This window comes from Epithele typhae (genome assembly GCF_022376455.1).
Source record: "Epithele typhae strain CBS 203.58 chromosome Unknown BXZ73scaffold_17, whole genome shotgun sequence".
NCBI classification, from domain to species: domain Eukaryota; kingdom Fungi; phylum Basidiomycota; class Agaricomycetes; order Polyporales; family Epitheliaceae; genus Epithele; species Epithele typhae.
Window position 1 is genome coordinate 221,234 of NW_025954208.1, and position 19,479 is coordinate 240,712.

The 19,479-nt window shown below is 58.5% G+C and overlaps 4 protein-coding genes across 4 annotated transcripts; 2 read left to right on the forward strand and 2 right to left on the reverse strand.

The window, feature by feature from the left end:
- Positions 1-6,155: 6,155 nt before the first annotated feature.
- BXZ73DRAFT_45394 (uncharacterized protein) lies at positions 6,156-9,354 on the reverse strand (the record flags this gene model as incomplete). The annotated part of the gene is made up of 13 exons (XM_048019505.1): positions 6,156-6,278; positions 6,333-6,464; positions 6,516-6,599; positions 6,654-6,743; positions 6,798-6,929; positions 6,985-7,180; positions 7,237-7,555; positions 7,799-7,881; positions 8,028-8,110; positions 8,782-8,939; positions 9,067-9,161; positions 9,230-9,257; positions 9,330-9,354. The coding sequence occupies 13 exons, from the start codon at positions 9,352-9,354 to the stop codon at positions 6,156-6,158; spliced, it is 1,548 nt and encodes a 515-aa protein (XP_047878921.1).
- A 311-nt stretch (positions 9,355-9,665) lies between these two features.
- BXZ73DRAFT_89407 (tropomyosin) lies at positions 9,666-10,354 on the forward strand (the record flags this gene model as incomplete). The annotated part of the gene is made up of 4 exons (XM_048025259.1): positions 9,666-9,683; positions 9,745-10,049; positions 10,112-10,202; positions 10,283-10,354. The coding sequence occupies 4 exons, from the start codon at positions 9,666-9,668 to the stop codon at positions 10,352-10,354; spliced, it is 486 nt and encodes a 161-aa protein (XP_047878922.1).
- A 319-nt stretch (positions 10,355-10,673) lies between these two features.
- On the reverse strand, positions 10,674-14,291 carry BXZ73DRAFT_100384 (SelR domain-containing protein; the record flags this gene model as incomplete). The annotated part of the gene is made up of 15 exons (XM_048014561.1): positions 10,674-10,732; positions 10,794-10,922; positions 10,997-11,412; positions 12,128-12,748; positions 12,801-12,892; positions 12,946-12,952; positions 13,010-13,185; positions 13,242-13,257; positions 13,318-13,375; positions 13,429-13,589; positions 13,649-13,688; positions 13,747-13,821; positions 13,876-13,978; positions 14,043-14,105; positions 14,175-14,291. The coding sequence occupies 15 exons, from the start codon at positions 14,289-14,291 to the stop codon at positions 10,674-10,676; spliced, it is 2,133 nt and encodes a 710-aa protein (XP_047878923.1).
- A 462-nt stretch (positions 14,292-14,753) lies between these two features.
- Positions 14,754-16,273, forward strand: BXZ73DRAFT_45324 (CMGC/CDK/CDK7 protein kinase; the record flags this gene model as incomplete). Its single annotated transcript, XM_048019495.1, has 7 exons — positions 14,754-14,797; positions 14,850-14,899; positions 14,958-15,091; positions 15,150-15,448; positions 15,525-15,711; positions 15,803-15,952; positions 16,052-16,273. 7 exons carry the CDS (start codon positions 14,754-14,756, stop codon positions 16,271-16,273), a joined length of 1,086 nt encoding a protein of 361 aa, XP_047878924.1.
- Between the last annotated feature and the right edge of the window lie 3,206 nt (positions 16,274-19,479).

A 19,479-nucleotide genomic window follows, 5' to 3' on the forward strand; every position in this document is an offset into this window, starting at 1 on the left:
CCGGAACGCTTTAGGGCCGGCTCGTGGGAAGAGACAGCGAGGGCGAGGCCACCCCGATTGTTCTCTTCTCCTTCTTCATCCCCTCCCCTGCCCGCCAACTTCTGTCCCTCCTCTCCGTCGCGCTTGTGCGCATTTCCGGGAAGGTCTAGGATTTACCCGTGACTACGACCATGAGCAACGGTGCCCTCCGGTCCAACACGCGCCGTCAAGTTCGAAACAATAACGCGTCTCCCTACGCGCGCCTTGCTACGAAGAAAGCCACAACCGTAAGTTCATTCACTTGCTTTCTGAGCTTGGTCTCATCCCCCAACTATCTTAGGGCTGGAGTCTCGGCGGTTTTCTCAGCTTCCTCAATCCCTTGCGATCTACCACGCCAACGGAGAACGAGCCTCCCACCGAGTCGGCGTCCGCGAAACGACTGGCCGCCAGGGGTCATGATGTGCGCGTCGTAGTTCTCGCCGGGCCGTACGACTTACTGACAGCCGCCTTCTCACCTCACCAGCTGCACGCGGCGAACAGCCCTGCCGGCGCCGTAACACCCGAGTCGAGGCCGTCGCAGCAATCACGCCCGCGGCCTGCGCCTCAACCACCCGTGCAGCCCACCTCACACTCCCCTCCCTCCTCATCCATGAACGGTGCCCACCGCACCTCCCCCCGCAGCGACGACTCGCAATCGTCTTCATCAGCCAACCTCATGAGGGTCCAGGAGTTCCTGAACGAGAAGGGTGGTCGTCCCCTTAACCACGTTGAGTTGGCCGGGCTAGTACACCTCCTTCAAAACAGTGTTGAAGGTTCGTCCATTGTCCGTCATGGTTCCCTCTTCGTGTATCTCATTGTGCTCTAGATCAAGACAACGACGAGCACCCCGAGCCTTTCCGATTCTCCAAGAGCCCTAGTCTCACTCCCGCCCGCGGCAACACCCCGGCGTTTGGTCTTGATCCTGCAGATGCTAGTGCTTCCACTAACGGCCAGCCTCCCCGTAAGATGCTGTCCAAGAACCCGATGGGCGATTATCGTTGGCAAGGGGGTGGCAGCTCCCGTCCCCGCAATCGCTTCCAATCACCCAGCTTCGGGTCGATGCAACAGAGAGCGCCAACTCTCAAGATAATAACCGACAAGCCGAAGGTCGACACCAAGCGCCGCCGCGTGGGCGAGGACGCCACCACCTCGACGCAACAACGCACTGGCAATGCGAACGGGAGGCCGAATGGTGCAGCCGCACCTTCCCTCTCGACTTCGATGTCTGCCCCTGCCGCCCTCAACAGCACGCCTACTACCAACGGCCGTGCCAGTGGCGCACCCCCTCCGTCCACCCCTCGCATTCGAACGAACGGTGTTCGACCCACGGTTCCCGCCAACCCTTCACCCTTGCGCCAGACTTGGAGTCAAGCCGACTCTCCGCCGCAGACGGCCCCGTCGCCACCCGCGGGCAAGCCGACTCGTGCCGCCAGCTACATGACCAAACTCATCAAGGAGGTCACGCCACCTCAGAAGCCGGCGTTCGCAAATCCATACGAAGCAGCGAATCCGATGGTCAAACCTGCTGCCAAGAAGTCGGTTGTGCGTAAGCCTCGTGTCGCAAAGCCGGTTGAGGGGCCGAAGAAAGAGCAGGAGCTCACACCTCAAGCTATCATTGAGGCTACCGTACCCAAGGTGTGTAACCTCATCCCATCGCATGTGTCTGCACTTCTCATGGCTCTACAGGGCAGCAAGCGTTCTCGACCGCCACCCGAACTTGTCGGCGTGAAGTCTCCTGAAAAGGGCGTAACTTCCCCTGCACAGGAGCTGGGTGCGCCACGGAGAAGTACCCGACTCTCGTCCACCACTGCTCCCATCAACGGGGTGAATGGTGCCCCGAAGAGGACCGTCGAGCCGAAGCCTGTCACTGTGGAGGAGGTTTCAGACGAAGAGTCGCCCTCTCCACCCAAGAGGGCGCGCACAGTCAAGTCGCCTCCCGCGGTTGCCAAGCGTTCCACTGTTACTGTGGAAGAGGTCGAGGATGTGGAGATGTCGTCGAGTGTGCCCACGAAGCCTACCCCCACCCCTACCTATACCTTGCCATCCGAGATCATCGAGCCTGGTGAAGACAAGTTGGAGAAGAAGCGCGCCACATCGCCCACGTCTTCGGCGCCAAGTCTCCGAAATGGCTTCCCGCAAACCAGGTCCTCGGCTCCCAAAGCACCCTCCAAGCTGCGCTTCAGCATTCAGCCCCCGAAGGAGGACAAGGATGAAGAGATGCCCCCTGCTGTGTCTGCGCCTGCCCCCGCTCCGGCCGCGTTCACCCCGACGGCCTTTACTCCTGTCCCCAAGCCCGCCTCAGCCAAGCCGGTGGATGCGCGTTCCTTTGTTGCGGCGCTGCGCGAAGACGAGCTTCCGAAGTACGCCTTCCCAGTTCCCACATCTTCCTCAGGTGCTGGCCCCAGCACGCTGAAAGCCCGTCAGGCCGCGTTTACCGCTCCACTCTCGTCCCTCCCCATCTTCGACTTCTCCGAGCCCATGCCGACCCCCGCCGCGCCTGCCATCAAGACCACGGCATCAGTCTCTAGCGGATTCGACTGGGCCGCTGCAGGCATGACGCCTCCGCCCAAGCCTGCTGCCGACGAGTGGGCGTGCAATGTGTGCATGTTGCGCAGCCCCGCGACCGCGGAGAAGTGCATCGCGTGCGAGTCGCCGCGTCCGGACAAGCCGAAGCCTGTCGCCGCGTCTGGAGGCTTCAACTGGGCTGCGGCGGGCATGAAACCTCCTCCTCCTGCAGGGTCACAGTGGACGTGTGGGACATGCATGTTACAGAACACGTCGTCCTCCACGCAGTGCGGTGTGTGCGAGACGCCACGGTGATCGTGATTGATGCGTTGGCTCTACCTATCTCCTTGCTCTTCGTGTCGGCTACACGGCCTCAGCTTTTGTCGTCCGAACAAGATTCGTGGTCTCATATCCCCCCTGTATTTGTGTCTATATTCTCTGCCCGTTGTGTTCTGTCACCATTCCTCGAGTTCGCCTAAATCGCGGTTCATTAGTTTACATTTGCCTCCGGTAACTACCTAGTTGTACTGCGCGCCGGCTCACTCGGACCTGTAGGTTCCCGACGCCGCCGTTGCCGTTCTGGTGTCTGTTGCTGAACAAGATTGGGGCGTGTACGGGTTCATGCATTTGCATCCGCTCACGCCCTGCTTTACTCTGTGCCCGCCTCGGCGGGCGCAGGGGTCGCTCTCATCGACATCTTTCACGTGTGTTCGAGTGCAACGGATTGTGTTTCGTGGGGATTTCGACTCGTGGGGCACATGTTTCTGTTATCGTGCGTTGCTCTCATGATATGGTGACAGGAACTGACCAGAGCTTGCGTCCAGGACGCGCACAATGGACTCACCATCGCTGCCAACTTCATGAACTAATGAGGCATCGCCGAGGTACAAGCCTCCAGATGTCAAGCTGAGGCTGGACTTCAGCCATCCTTTGGTCGACGCTATTTTTGGTCGATGTGAAATCCGAACGTCCTCGACGCCGGCACAGCTCACCCGCGTCGTCCTCGACGCCGATCCTGGCCCAAACACCGGAAGCCCGACGCGAATGTCGCGTCTGCTTTCCATTTTAGGAAACCTCGCTCGACATCCGAACGGCCGTTGACAGCCCCGCCCTCGTCCGCAGGACACACAGCACTCGAACCCATCGCCTGAATCACGCACTTGTTGGGCTCGACGGATCCGCAGAGAGCAACCCTACATGGCGGGCATCACAGAACAGTGTCTTTCCCCACGGGATACATCGACAAGGCCAGAATCCCCACTCTCGGCTGAGTCGGCGAGCCCGAGACCACTGGAGGCGAACACCCCCGCCAGCCTCTCCAGCCAGCCTCCCTCTAAACCTATAAAACCCCCATCCAATCCGCCCTCCCTCCTCACCACCCGACTCCCATCTTCTCTCCTCTCATCCCCACTGGCTGTGGACACTGCCTACTAGTCGACCCCGTCGGAGCCATATGGCCCACGCCCGTCTAGTCCTGCCTGCTCGCTTCATCCTTCACCGCCGCCGTCACTCGACGTGCCGACGTGTGGTGGACGACTACGCCGTCACTATGCTCGTCCACGCTGTGTGCTCACGCGGTGTTGTCACAGACCCTCGCTGGTCGAACCTCTCCTGCTTCACGACTCAGCCCAGCGACCCCTTATTCGTGACTCCGCTCGGCGGTGTCTTGTTCGATCGTTGGCTGGACCAACCATCGATCTTTCTGCGCGGCGCCGGGTATGTCTCTTCGTCGCCGGTCCGTGTCCCGTCACTGACAGCACCTGCACAGCCAAGTACGATGACGCTCGTGCTCGTGATTGAGGTAGACCATTGAGTACACACCCCGACGCGAGACGAGCCAGTACGAGTACGTCCTTGCTCGCCTCCGAATCGAACCACGACCGCTGACGGGTTCCGACCGCTCGGTTCGACTGGATCAGTCTTGACGATGCCGGCCAACGGCCGAAGGACGTCGAACACGGCGAGGGCCACGTCTTGTGCGTCCTTCTCCTCCCTTCCACCCATCGTCGCTCGCTCACCCCCCGCCCCCTTCCAGTGAACGTGCCATCTGAGCTAGCCACTCTCGGAGCTCTGAGGTCTCGGACATGCTTCGTGCAGGAAAGGAGGCCGGTTCTCCATCCGAGACTCAATTCCAGGCTCTTGTGGTCTAGTAGCCACAGATGGCGCCCACAGGGCGTACCTCGTTAGGTGTGTATCTTCCGGGCGTTGCCCGGGCGGGCACTGACCATCCGATGCATTCAGCACGACATCCGCGGTCAGGCCGCGCCTACCTTTCTGCATGCCCTCTTTGGAGTGTCGACACATGAGGCAGACCATTGCGGGTCACAGGCCTCGGCGCGACGGCAGCGACGTCTAGTACGTGTCGGGCTTTGCTTCCGTCCGTCGTCGCCCTCTGACCCACACCGGCGCCGCAGTGAACGTACCACCTGAGTCGACCATCCGAAGCTCTTGAGGTTTAGTTGGACATGCTTCGCGCAGGAGAGCACGCACAGAAAGGAGGCAGCTCTTCGTCCAACACCCAAGCCCTCCCGGACTCGTACATCAGCTGGTATAGGGCGTCCGTCGTCAACGGTGAGTCGCATCTTCGACATGCTAGCGATGTCGTCGGCTCTGGTGCTAATGGAGCGATCTGTCCAGCTTCGACGACCGAGACAGGAGCCGTTCCTGCCTCGGTTCATCTCTATCCTCTCCCCTTTCACAGGTCGCAGAGTGTCGATACATGAGGCAGACCATCGCCGGTCGTAGGCCTCGGCACGGCGGGAGAGTCGTCTAGTACGTGCTGTTCTTCTTTCTCGACGTATCTTTGCTCGAGTCTGATCCTGAGCTCCCTGTCAGTGAACGTGCCATCGTGGCCGACCACCAAGAGCTCTGGTGGTTGTGCGGCGGCTGGCACAGGGCGTCCCCCGTTAGCGTACATCGACACCGATCAGGCCACCCTTTTATCTTCGCACTGTCGCTGGCTCTGGTACTCGTCTACTTCTCAAGCTCTCTCCCATGATACCCCAGCTTCCATCGCTCATGATACCCCGACTTCCATCGCGCATGATACCCCGGCTTCCACCCGCGCTCGAAAAGTACGTGACACCGCACCCGACTTTCTCCGCACGCTGACTCCCGTCTCCTTTTGAAGAATATGCAAAATCGGCTCCGTGTGCTTTGTGCGGACACGTAGCACGAACCCAAAACATCGTATAATGTTCATCCCGTGCAGACCCCCCATCCCGTTCCTCTGGTAGGGACGGCGTCGGGCTGTCTTCGAGCATTCAGTCTGCATGTACTTTCCGCGACGAGGTCAATACAGTTGTGGATTGAGCAGGGAAGCATGGTCGCGTGATGCAAATCTTGCCTCGTTTCCCGCTGGGGGCGCCACCGGGCCTTTTCAGTACCCAACGTTCGAGGTAGCGGAGACCCCGCCCACGATCATACAGACCAGTTTCCACTGACGCGCGTAATCCTCCGTCCTGAGCTCCTGTGGCGCGAGCCTCTGCATGGATTCCTCTAGTGTAATATACATATACATAACGAGACAACTTCACTCGTCGACACTCATGGAGGCAATGTCCGGGCTCATTTATTGGCCGTTTTCCACTGTCCTCCGGAGGTCCGTCTATGCGCTCTCGTCCGGCCTGTCCCTATTCCCTGTCCTTCTGCAGATTCTCATAGTCGTCGTCACCAGACCCGCTGTTGTAGTTGTAGTCATCGTCATCATCGACGTAATCGGTGTCGTCGTCACCGTCGTCCATAGACTCCTTGAGCTAGACCATGAAGATGAGAGGCAAGTCTGGAGTCTGGTAAAGGTGGTCGCTTACCATCTCAAGAAGCTCGTGGCACTCGTTCAAGTGTGCCATGACAATACCCTGGCCTTCGGGTATGGAGCCATCAATGCCCACGAACTTGCCCTCCTTCCGCATTGAGTCGATCTGATGCAAGGCGAGCTGATACTAGACAGGACATGAGACGTTGAAGACTGTTAATCGGAGCAACGGGCATACTGGGTACAGATCGCGAGGACTGAATGGGCCACCATACTTCAGCACCTCGTTGAGGCACTTCTTGACCGTGGAGAGCTTGTTCGCCTAGACACCCGGGTAAGTGGATTGAACACGTATGATGCAATCAGAGCAACTGACTATCGGGATCAGCTCCTCGGAAACCGGCTCGGACGACGAAAGCAACCGGTAAATCAGGCCGTAACATCGGCGCAGAAGATATAGCAGCACCTGCGATATGCAGAGATCAATGATACGCCCTAGAGAGACGCGTATAGAACATACGTATTGCCCCTCTGGTCGGTTGCCTTCGGCATCCATGAACTTGCCGTCTACGCGCATCTTGTCGATCTCCTGGAGACTGAGGCTGTAGTTCCACAGGTCTGTCTCGCGGAGACTCCATCGGTGCGTGAGGACCTAATCGGAATGCGATTAGTATACAGACCTAAAACCACGAGTCAGACTGGCTTACCAGTTGCTCAAGCTCCTGCCGAATCTCACTGAGGCGGTCATATATTGGCCGCAGAGATGTCGCGACGTTCTTGGACTCGTCCTTGGCTCGGATCTCTTGCACTATGTCAAAGCACTCCTCCAGAAGCGACGAGCAAACCGCTTGTGATGCTGGCACCGTGCCCCCTGGTCCCAAGAACTTGCCATCGACACGTTTCCTGCAGGTAGACGTTAGTATATCGCGTCTACAACGAACAGATGCGAGGCGACTCACGAGTCGATCTTCCGGAGCTCTTCTTGGATCGGCTTCAGTTCTGCCTTCACCCGCAGGACCTCCTTGTCCTTGAACTCCGAGTTCGTCGGTTTCGGTGTGCTCTCGCGAGTGGGTGTTTTGGTGTCAGCCTCACGCTCAATCAGATCCTGGGAGGATGCGACTGCCTTGCCCTTCACGTCCTCGTGTTTGTCCGAAAGCGCAACCTCCTTCGCCGCCAGCGCGACGAGCTGCCGCCGGAGAGTGACAAGACGTTCATGTATAGGGATGAGCTCGGGTGACAGGACGGATAGCGAGTCCTGGAGTTTGCGAAGGAGGTTGTCTAGAAGGCGAGGCAAGATCAGCATGAGTGCGTCGGGATGTGGGGGCAAACGGCGGAGGACCTGGAGAGGATGTGATGTTTTATTACCGTTGGGAACATCAAACTATAGTACGAAATGTTCGGTTGCGCGCGTATGATCAGAGCTCCGGGACTCGATGAGACGTACGAGACCCGTAAACGAGTCGTCGCAGGGGTGATGGAAAGGAGTCTCGAACGCGAGGAGAAGCAAGACAAGACACTCACCACAGTCATTCAGCTGACGCTCCAAGAGCTTCGTCATGGCAGCTGGGTGTTTTCCGCTCTCCACGTCGCCGCTAACAATATTCCTGTGGGTAAGTTGTTAGTCTTTTCCCCGCGAAGAAGGTACGTAGTCATTACGCCGCGCGGGTCACATGAGCTAGTAGCGGCGGCTACCGACGCAAGCGACGCGGGGTAGTAGAATGATTGGCGGGGAGGAGGGCAGGTGACTTACCGAAGCTCGGCCAGCCGTCGGTGAAAAGGAAGTAGGTCAGACTCGTTGTATACGCCCGACTCGTCCATGTGGTCCAGGATTTGCTGGGAACAGGCAGTCAGCATCGTCAGTCTACGCGACGACGCAGCGCGCTTCTTCTTTCGCCACCCGTGCGACAACCAAGCAGACAGAGAGCCGGGAAGAGTGATAGGTAGCGAGAGATGCATGGTGAGACTGTCATGAATGACAGAGCCGCCGCACACGACGCCCTTTATATGCGCGTGCGTCCCGGAGTGTAGGACACGGGAGGCCGCAGGTTCTGCACAGACCACCGACCCGGCTCCTCACCCGCACATCCGAAGACACCCCAGCCACAGAGCCGGGGCGCACCAGGGCGAACAGACATAGCGCACACGCGGTAGGATTCGCGCGACGCAGATCCTCGAAAAACGGAAAGCGATTGCGCCCAGACTGGGCCGCGTGTGTGGGATACGCCGAGATGAATGGGGCGCGCAGCCGTGAATAGGAAGATGGAGCCCGCACACGGCCGCCAATATGACGACGCGCTGTTCTTCGCGCGCAGAGAGCGGCGGGCTCGGAACGAGACAAGCTTGCCCGGGGCTTAGGAGGCTGCGTGAAAAGGGCATCCCCGGGACCGGGACGGAGAAGCCCAGCGCCATGACTGTACGGCAGCGTGTGTACGACATCGCTTGGCGGAATGGGCCCATAGCCGCCGGGAAAATCTGGAGAAAAGAGCGGATAAAGCAGAACTCACCCTCAGACAGGCAATCTGACTGTACGTCGCCGGGCCCTCGCGCGTCTTGCCAATGGTCAGGAAGAAGAGGGACAAAAGATTGAAGACGTCCGCGAGCGTCGTGTCCAGACGGTTGTTGTAAGGGGTGTGGTCATCTCGGACTTCGTTCAGTCGAGTCACTGAGAACGGGTGAGCAGGTGCGTTGGTCGACGGAATGCGGGTTTTTTGCGTCGCGCAGCAGGGTAGAGTGCGGAGGACGAGGGAGATTGAGCGAGTGGTCTAAGCGCAAGGAGATGTGAGACGAACCTTGCTTCACGATCGCCTGGTAGAGCTGGTTTACGTCCGACGGCTTGATGAACTCGCCTCTGTCCTTCTTGAGGGCGGTTAGGCGGTTGCGGATGCTGAGGGCGGGGCCAATGACATCAGTGCCGGCGCGCGCTGCGGAACAGGCGGAATGGAAAGGCCGTACTTGATCACGGATTCTAGGATAGGCAGCTCTGACCGATGCCGAAACATGAGGAGATCAGCTTCGGAGCGGGTGGCGAGCACGCCGGCGGACTCGTGCCTACCTTCTTGAGCGACCGGCGCCGACATCGCGAGGGGTGCGTGAGGCGTGCGGGCAGAAAATCGGGTGACGTGCCACTGGGGCCGGTGGGGGCGCGAGGGGTGGGCGAGAGGCGAGGGCGAGGTGGTTCCTCTCAAGAGCAAGGCAAGATGCGCTCCGAGTCCCGAGTCCGGAGTAGGGGTCGCGCACGTGAGCGTGGCGGATATGGCAGGTGCTTTCCACGGCTGATACTTTATCAGTGCTGTCCAAAGCAACACGCTCAGCGCTCTGTGCTCGCACCTCGCCGCGTCCGCCCTTCGCTTCATCCACCTCGTCCCCCCGCATATCGCCAGCATCAGCAATGGAGAAGATCAAGGAGGTCAGTGCCCGTCGTCGTGCACCCTTTGAGATCCGTGGGGCTCACAGGATCGCCTCGATAGCGCCTCCAAACCCTCCGCACCGAAGTCGACAACGCGGTCGCGCGCGCCGAGGAGGCTGAGGCGAAGAACAAGCGGCTCGAGCAGATGCTCCTGGAGAAGGACCAGGATATTACCTCTCTCCAACACAAGGTATCTGTTGCCGAAACCGATCTCGAGAAGGCAGAGTCCAAGCTCGCCGATCTCAAACACGCTCAAGAGGACGGCGAGACGAGCAAGACCGCTAACGAAGGTCTTCAGAGGAAGATCCAGCTTCTGGAGGAGGAGCTCGATGCCGCAGACAAGAACTTGAAGGAGGCAATGGACAAGTACGTGGCCTCCGTTCGCTTCGATCGGCTAATCCTGAACGCGTTGGGGTGCGGGCGCGTAGGCTGCGGCAAGTGGACGTCAAGGCGGAGCACTACGAGCGGCAGGTTACGCGTCTTGAGGGCGAGCGTGATGCATGGGAGAAGAAGTACGAGGTACGTGTCTCCGTGGTGCACTCGGAGCGAGTGTGGTGTTTCGGGCAAGCATTCTCAACTGACCCTATTGCCGCATTTAGGAAGCACAGGCGAAGTACCAGGACTCCAAGCGCGAGCTCGACGAGCTCGTCGCGACTATGGAGGGTCTCTAAATACCCCCACTTTCTGTGGAACTGGCAGTGTATCATACATCGGCTGCACGAAGGTCTGGCGAGGTCCCCTGGACAAGTTGACCCTGTGCGGCGATGCCCTTCGCACTTCGCAATGGCATTCACCCCCTCTCTATACTTTACTCTACACGATGATTTGTTACGACACCTGCATGGTGAGCGCAATTAAAGCAACTAGTCCTCACAGGTGGCCCGAAAGTATTGCAGCCGACATGAGTTAACCTCTTTCTACAATGAAGCCTTCAGTCGGTCCATAACCACCACGCAAGTATGCGAGTACATGTTCGACGTCATAGTTCCTTCAGTTATTCTCTTCCACGAAGTTGAGTGAGATGGAGTTCACGCAGTGCCTCTCGTCGGCTGTGATGGTCAACGACCGTCAGCGCCATCGCCATGTAATATGTATCACGCAAACAAGTACTCACTGGGGTCTTGAAACCCTCTCCCTTGAAGACGTGCCCCAAGTGCCCTCCGCACGCCGCGCAGGTGATCTCCGTGCGCGTCACGAACAACGACTGGTCCTCGTGGCGGTTCACCGCGCCCGGAATGGCTGCACCGTCGCGCCGTCAGCTCCAGCCCCTCTCAGGCCGCAGTCCCGGAGGGAGCCCGCGCGGACGCACGCACCATCGAAGAACGCCGGCCAGCCGCAGCCGCTCTTGAACTTGGTCGCGCTCTTGTAGAGCGGCGCGTTGCAGCCCGCGCACGCGTACACGCCCTCCTCGTAGTGCTTGTCGTACTCGCCCGTCCCCGCGGGCTCGGTTCCCTTCTCGCGCAGGATGCGGAACTGCTCGCGCGCGCATGCGCGGGGGCGCGGAGACAGGCGGCAGCGGGGAGACGGGACGGCGTGATCAGCGCCGCGGATCGCCACGCCGTGAGGGCGCGGGAGGCTCACCTGCTGGGGAGTGAGCACCGCGCGCCACTCGCTCTCGGACTTGCTCTTGCTGGGGTCAGACATGGCTGGGGCGGAGGTGTGAAGGGAACGACGTGCAGAGGGCGCGGGGGTTGCGGAGATGTTCAGGAAGGCGGGGCAGGTAGACAGACTGGGGGTAGCAAGCGTGAGTGCTCGTCTTGTCGCGACACGCCTTTTGACGTGCGCTGCAAACGGGAGGGCTATGCGAGAAGACAGGGCGGACCTGGGGAAGGAGAGCGTCGTGCGCGCGAGGGAGTGTGAGGGCTGAGAGAGGGCCGTCATAGCATTACCGAACGCTCACATGTTGCTCACTAATCGCTTATATCGCACCTGCCTCATCCGTCCTCAGCACCATCGGGCGGTGGGAGAGTGTCATGGCCACGTGGATCCCAGCCCCTCGCTTGAAGTCATTCTCGGAACTATGGCCGAGCTGCCCCGCGGAGGAGGGGCTGTACATCGTTGGTTGCAGATGCCGTGCGAGGAAGGCTCACAAGTCACGGAGAAAGGGAAGATGACCAGCGACGGCTTCAAATACACAATAAATAAAGTACAGCGAGCAGTACAACATGAGCGAATGTGAATCCGAGCAGAGGGGCGCATGCCCTCGTAGCAAATACAATACAACAGCTGGCACAGCCAGTCGACACCCAAACTCTATCCCGGAAATATCAAGAACTCTGCAGGATACCGCATCACCCTAACCAGACGTTTCCCTGCCCATGTGAGGTGGTGGCATTGAAGGTACCTCCGAGGGTACGGCCGAAGGTGCGATAGACAATGGAGTCTTCGCGCGAGATGGTAGGTACGCATCAGCCGTTGGAGACCCCAACTCCGACGAGACATACATGTCTATCGTCGAGTCGATTTCGGAGTGAATGCTGTCCAGCTGTGTGCCGAGAGTCTGTGCGGAGGCTCGGTAGGCGGAGCGCTCTCGGGTGGTAGTGAAAGATTCAGCGTCGGAGTTGTCCTCGGCGGCGAACCCGTGATCCAGAGGGGCATGGTCGAGGTCTTCGCGAGCTCCGCGGTATGGCGCCGGAACAGCTCCAGGACGCGCAGGCGCGCTATTGAGCGAGACATCGTCGTACTTCTCCGATCGCGCAGAACCGACTGTGAATGATGGACTTGTCGCAGAGTAGGGGTGTACAACATTCGCGGAGGGATAAGAATAGGTGTAGGGCGTGGGTGCTGCGCTTGCGAGAGCAGCCAAGGGCGCGTCAGGGCGCGTTACTGCGTCGTTGTACGAAATGATCGTGCCGGCCGATTTCTCAGGGTCCATGTCTGAAGTGACTGAAGCAGGATAGGTGCCCGAGCTAGTGGCGTATGTGCTTGACCGGGGTTTGACCATGAGGGACCCACGGAAAATTCGACTGAAGCGACGTGGAACCACGCTGTGAATGGGCAGAACGCGACGGGTGGTGATGAACAGGATAACGTTGACAAATCCAGACAGCAAGAAGATAGCATCGCTGGATTGACGCTTAATTGGCGTCTCGAGCTATATGTTACCGGAAGACATACCTGGCGATCGTTGCAGAGAAAGGTACTTCGTGACCGCTCCATTCCGCAAACCGACAGACGGCGATCGGGAGCAGCAGGATCGTGTATGCGACCTGGCACAATTATCAAACATGAGGAGTCAATGCATCACTGAGAAAGCACGCACTGGGTACCTAGGATCATGACAGCGAATTAGTAAAACGCCCAGTGGACTGTTCTTCACAACTCACATGAGCATCCCTTTGGCTATGTTGATAACGTGGGTGTCCGTGTACTTGATACTGTCGGCCTCATCACGAGATTGAAGCCTGACCCTGATGCGCCAGCCATTCACAACTACGTTGCCGCGAAGCTTCAGGAAGACAAGGATGTACATGATGAAGCAGAGTACCGAGGATAGGAACATCTATTGTAACGCTCCCGTCAATTATCCGGCTGCAGGTACGAAGGAGACGCACGTACAAACATGTAGTCAAGCCTGTTGTATTGAATTAGCAAATCATGAAGACATCGGTGACGTTGCCTATGAACCACATACGTGATACGTGAAGTGGGATACCCGTCTGCTATCCAGCACCAATAGCCTGAGATGGCATCTGTCACCCACAGCATCAGCTCGAGGGGGATACCTGGTATGTGAAGCACTTACAAAAGGGACCTGTCTCAGACCTCTGGAGTGCGCCTGGGCCTGTTGTAACAATAGCGCCAATAGCAGCCCATGTACCAAGCATGGCTACGATGAGAACGTGACGTTTGAGCTTCCACTGCAAAAACAGGATCCAGAACGTGTTCAACGCGATGATGAATGACCTAAGCGATGGGACTAAGATTGATTGTCAAGGTGGGCAGCAGAGAATGCGATAACGTACCAGAATGCCGTTCCAACGTCGGCAATGTGTTTCACGACGCCTGAGCCCGGTCGCATATGAGCTCGTCCCTCGTATGTATCGCAAAACAGTATCCTAACCTTGCACGGTGCAGTAGGGCTCATATGACACTGCATGGAGCGTGACCCAACGGATGCTCATGATCGAGCCCACGGCTAGATCACATACAATTCAGCTCGTGAAGTCATGGTAGAGGCAAACAGACAGACTCTGTGCAACTTCGCAGAGGAGAAGAGAGATGAAGTACGCAGCGACGTGACTTCTCACGAACAGGTGAGAGGAGGAGGACTTGCGAGTGTTCCATGCAGAAATCTACGTGCGCGGGGAAGGCTTGCTGAGTATATGCGCTCCCCGAGGAACCGAATCTCATGCTCACTGCTATGGCTGCCAGTAGGCCGGCGACTGCGGTCGCAGAGAGGGATGATACAATCACGAGAACCTGCAAGCACGGGCATGATATGAAGGTCAGAAGGCATCGACAAGACTCACACGACCGAATTTGACGCACCAGAACACCCCGGGACTCGACATCGGTGTATGGGCGGCTGAGAAGGAACTCCTGGCTATTTGGGAGGAGAGCGAGAACATCGTCCGTAGTGGAATGGTTTCCGTATGTTGCGGCCATGAAGCGTTCCTCGGCTGGAGGCGGGCGTTGGGTCGGTCAACGAGGGGCTGGTCGTAAGAATAGAGCACAAGGGTGAAATTTATACAGCAGATAAAGAAAACGAGGGCCGCCTGCGGCGAAGAACGAAGAAAAAGCAGGCGGGGGAAGGGGTCGCGGTGGGCAGTGGTGGCAGGAGGGAGAGCCACCGTCCGAATTATCGGCAGGCGCAGACATGGGGCGCGGCGCCGGCGCAACTTGGCAGAGGGACAATCAACGATGGGGGCCACTGGGGACACCGCTCCTCTGGGCGCGGTCACCGACTGTCTCAGACTCAGCTTCAGCGACGTGCCATGCGACCATCAACGCGCTCGACGCCACAGGACGCCACCCGCCAGCACTCCGGGCGTCTCCATCCTCTCGTCCTTCCCTATCTAACCGCGCTGTGCTCGACGCAGCATTCGACGGCTGTCGTCTGGGCTTCAGATGGACGCAGTGGAAAAAGCGAATGCCGATAGGCAGCGGCAATGGTCTGCATGTGCTGTTCTCCCTGATCTTCTCCCTCTCATTTACTTCCCTCAGGGCCAAGGACCAGAAGATTGGTGAAGGTGCCTATGCCGTAGTGTACAGAGGTATCTCCCCCATACAAACTCTCCCTGTTCCAACGCCTAACCCGTTTCCGACTTACAGGGAGAGAAGTTGCAACCGGCCGGAAGGTTGCTATCAAGAAGATTAAGGTCGGCCAATTCAAAGATGGTCTCGACATGTCGGCCGTTCGCGAGGTCAAGTTCCTGCGCGAGCTCAAGCACCAAAACGTCATCGAGGTGCTAACCATTCATTGAAGCATGTTCTCGACTTAGCTGACAGCATGTGACTATGCAGCTACTGGACGTGTTCTCGTCTAAAAAGAATTTGAACCTTGTTCTTGAGTTCCTTGAAACCGACCTGGAACTTGTTATCAAGGACCGCTCGCTTGTCTTTCTGCCCGCTGATATCAAAAGTTGGATGGCGATGACTTTCCGCGGCCTCGAGTTCTGTCATCGCAACTTCATTCTCCATCGGGATCTTAAGTCCAACAATTTGCTCATCGCGGCCGACGGTCACCTCAAAATAGCCGATTTCGGTCTCGCCCGCGACTTCGCGGACCCAGGTTACAAGATGACATGTCAGGTCATCACTCGGTGCGCGCCCATGCCCCGGCGCTCCTGCGGCGCGCACGATCTCGCGTTCGTCGCTGATCTTCTTGTGGTCGAACAGGTGGTACCGTCCGCCAGAACTGTTGTGGGGTTGCAGATACTACAGCAGCGCCGTCGACATCTGGTCCGTGGGCTGCATCTTTGCTGAGTTAATGCTCCGGACGCCATATCTGCCCGGCGAAACCGACATGGACCAACTGAAGACTATCTTCCGTGCACTAGGGACTCCGTCAGAAGACGACTGGCCGGTGAGTTCATGCCGTTCTTGCCACCCATCTCACGCGGATGGCTCTCAGCTGCTTCCGTGCATTCGACTAACGGCGTGCTCGGTTGCAACAGGGACACTCGAAGCTACCTGATTACGTACCAGTCGGGCAGTTCCCCAAGACACCGCTTCGCGATCTCTTCACCGCCGCGAGCTCCGATTGCCTCAACCTGCTCAGCAAATGTCTCGTGTATGACCCACGGAGGCGTATCTCCGCCCGCGCTGTGAGCACTCAACTCTTCTCCTCCCCAAGTTCTTCCCGGGTCATCGTCCACACTCTCCACCCGATTTCTGACACTCTCCGTTCCCTTTTGCTCGCGCAGGCTCTCGACCACCCCTACTTCAGCGCCCTTCCGTACCCCTCTCACCCTTCCAAGCTACCCAAGCCCGTCAAGAAAGAAGCCGCCGTTTCACTCGAGGAGCTCGACGGCAACGCCGACGGCGGCGGCCTCGACGTACGCGCCGGGAACCCCAACAAGCTCAAACGCAAACACTCCAGCGACGACCTCTCGCGCCCCGTCGCGCGCCGCCTTGACTTCTCATAGCCCGCTGTGACAACGTGCATCATCCTGCGAGAGACTACAGGTGCCTGGCCGGGCGGGGACCATCTGGCTGATCCCGCCGGGCGCATCGCCTCCCCTGCTGTACCGTTCTCGATCACACGTGATTCCTCGGCCAATGGTGTTCCCTGCAGAACCACGACTATATTGACGACGCCGCGGACCGTACATGCGAACCCGCGACTCAAGAGAAATCTCCTCGTTCTGCCACTACAGACCAGCCATGCCCGGGAGAGACATGTACGAGCGACCTGCCCAGGATAGGCGATAGTGACATTGTGTCGACCGGCGCATACATCCTGACATGGATCTGGGCGACTTGTACTCTAGCGGGGAGGCATGTCAGCGTAGTAGACTGTAGAGCACGTACTCGTATACTGTGCGAAATGGAACCAGATCTGATATCGCACCGAACAGTTTCGCTCGCCATGGTAGACGTACTGCGATGTTCGTGTCCAACGTTGCATGCTAATCTTCACAGGTGGCCCAGCCCATTACCCACGAAATCTCAACCTCGTTACTCATCACACAAAGTACGCTCCCTGCACAACAACGACTATATTGACCAAGCCGCGAGTAGTACATGCGGACCAAGTGCTCAAAGACGCCCGACGCCGTCCCTACCAGAGGAACGGAACGGGGGGTCTGCACGGGATGAACATTATACGATGTTTTGGGTTCGTACTACGTGTCCGCACAAAGCACACGGAGCCGATTTTGCGTATTCTTCAAAAGGAGACGGGGTCAGCGTGCGGAGAAATTCAGGTGCGGTGTCACGTACTTTTTGAGCGCGGGTGGAAGCCGGGGTATCATGGCGATGGAAGCTTGGGTATTATGCGCGATGGAAGTCGGGGTATCATGCGCGAGAACTTGAGAAGTAGACAATAGAGCCAGCGACATGCGAAGAGATAAAAGGGTGGCCTGATCGGTGTCGATGTATGCTAACGGGGGACGCCCTATGCCAGTCGCCGCACGGCCACCAGAGCTCTTGGTGGTCGGCCACGATGGCACGTTCACTGACAGGGACTCAGGATCAGACTCGAGAAAAATACGTCGAGAACAAGGGCGGCACGTACAAGACGACTCTCCCGCCGCGCTGAGGCCTATGACCTACAATGGTCTGCCTCATGTATCGACACTCTGCGACCTATGAAAGGGGAGAGGATAGAGATGAACCGAGGCAGGAACGGCTCCTGTCTCGGTCGTCGAAGCTGGACGGTCGTTCCATTAGCACCACAGCCGACGACATCGCTAGCACGTCCAAGATGCTCACCATTGACGACGGACGCCCTATACCAGCTGATGCACGAGTCCGGGAGGGCTTGGGTGTTGAAACCCAAGAGCTTCGGATGGTCGGCTCAGGTGGTACGTTCACTGCGGCGCCGGTGTGGGTCAGAGGCAGCGACGGACGAAGCAAGTACCGACACGTACTAGACGTCGCTGCCGTCGCGCCGAGGCCTGTGACTCGCAATGGTCTGCCTCATGTGTCGACACTCCAAAGGGGGCATGCAGAAAGGTAGGCGCGGCCTGACCTCGGATGTCGTGGCTGAAGCATGGATGGTCAGTGCCCGCCCGGCTACGCCCGGAAGATACACACCTGACGAGTTACGCCCTGTGGGCGCCGTCTGTGGCTAGATCACAAGAGCCTGGAATTGAGTCTCGGATGGAGAACCGGCCTCCTTGTCTGCACGAAGCATGTCCGAGACCTCAGAGCTCCGAGAGTGGCTAGCTCAGATGGCACGTTCACTGGAAGGGGGCGGGGATGAGCGAGCGACGATGGGTGGGGGGAGGAGAAGGACGCACAAGACGTGGCCCTCGCCGTGTTCGACGTCCTTCGGCGTTGGCCGGCATCGTCAAGACTGATCCAGTCGAACCGAGCGGGAACCCGTCAGCGGCCGTGGTTCGATTCGGAGGCGAGCAAGGACGTACTCGTACTGGCTCGTCCCGCGTCGGGGTGTGTACTCAATGGTCTACCTCAATCACGAGCACGAGCGTCATCGTACTTGGCTGTGCAGGTGCTGTCAGTGACGGGACACGGACCGGCGACGAAGAGTCATACCCGGCGCCGCGCAGAAAGATCGATGGTTGGTCCAGCCAACCAGCGAGCAAGACACTGCAGAGCGGTGTGCGAAGAAGGGGTCGCTGGGCTGAGTCGTGAAGCAGGAGCGGTTCGGCCAGCGAGGGTCTGTGACAACACCATCGCGTGAGTACACAGCGTCATAGTGACGGCGTACTGACATATGTCGTCCACCACACGTCGGCACGTCGAGTGACGGCTGCGGCGGCGGCGAAGCAAGAAGCGAGCAAGCGGGACTAGACGGGCGCGGGCCATATGGCTCCGACGGTATCGACTAGTGGCAGTGTCCACAGCCAGTGGGGATAAGAGGAGAGGAGATGGAGTCGGGTGGTGAGGAGGGAGGGCGGATTGGATGGGGGTTTTATAGGCTCAGAGGGAGGCTGGCTGGAGAGGCTGGCGGGGGTGTTCGCCTCCAGTGGCCGAGGGCTCGCCGACTCAGCCGAGAGTGGGGATTCTGGCCTTGTCGATGTATCCCGTGGGGAAAGACACTGTTCTGTGATGCCCGCCATGTAGGGTTGCTCTCTGCGGATCCGTCGAGCCCAACAAGTGCGTGATTCAGGCGATGGGTCCGAGTGCTGTGTGTCCTGCGGACGAGGGCGGGGCTGTCGACGGCCGTTCGGATGTTGAGCGAGGTTTCCTAAAGTGGAAAGCAGAGGTGACATCCACGTCGGGCTTCCGGTGTTTGGGCCAGGATCGACGTCGGAGACGTTCGGATTTCATATCGACCAAAAATAGCGTTGACCAAAGGATGGTTGAAGTCCAGACCCCTCTAGACATTCGAGTTCAAGAGGCCATGGAGTCAGTCTTGTGTGCGGTTCAAGGCGATCATGACGTTCATCCCATGGAACCGAATTGTTCAACAGAGCAAAGCGGCGTGACCGAACGGTGCAGCTGGATACGATCGGTCGTACAAGTACGACGACGATTGGGTGGTCATCCGTGTACCCAAGCCAAGGCCAAAGTAAAAAGAAAGCGCAACGGGGTATGGCGATTGTAGCACAGTATCAGTTTGGCCAAGTGTTGGAAGCGAAGACCAGGGGGGCAGGGGATTATCGATCCAGCATTGGGCCGCACGGCGCAGAGCTAGTGAGGCGTGTACTAAAAGTGATCGTGA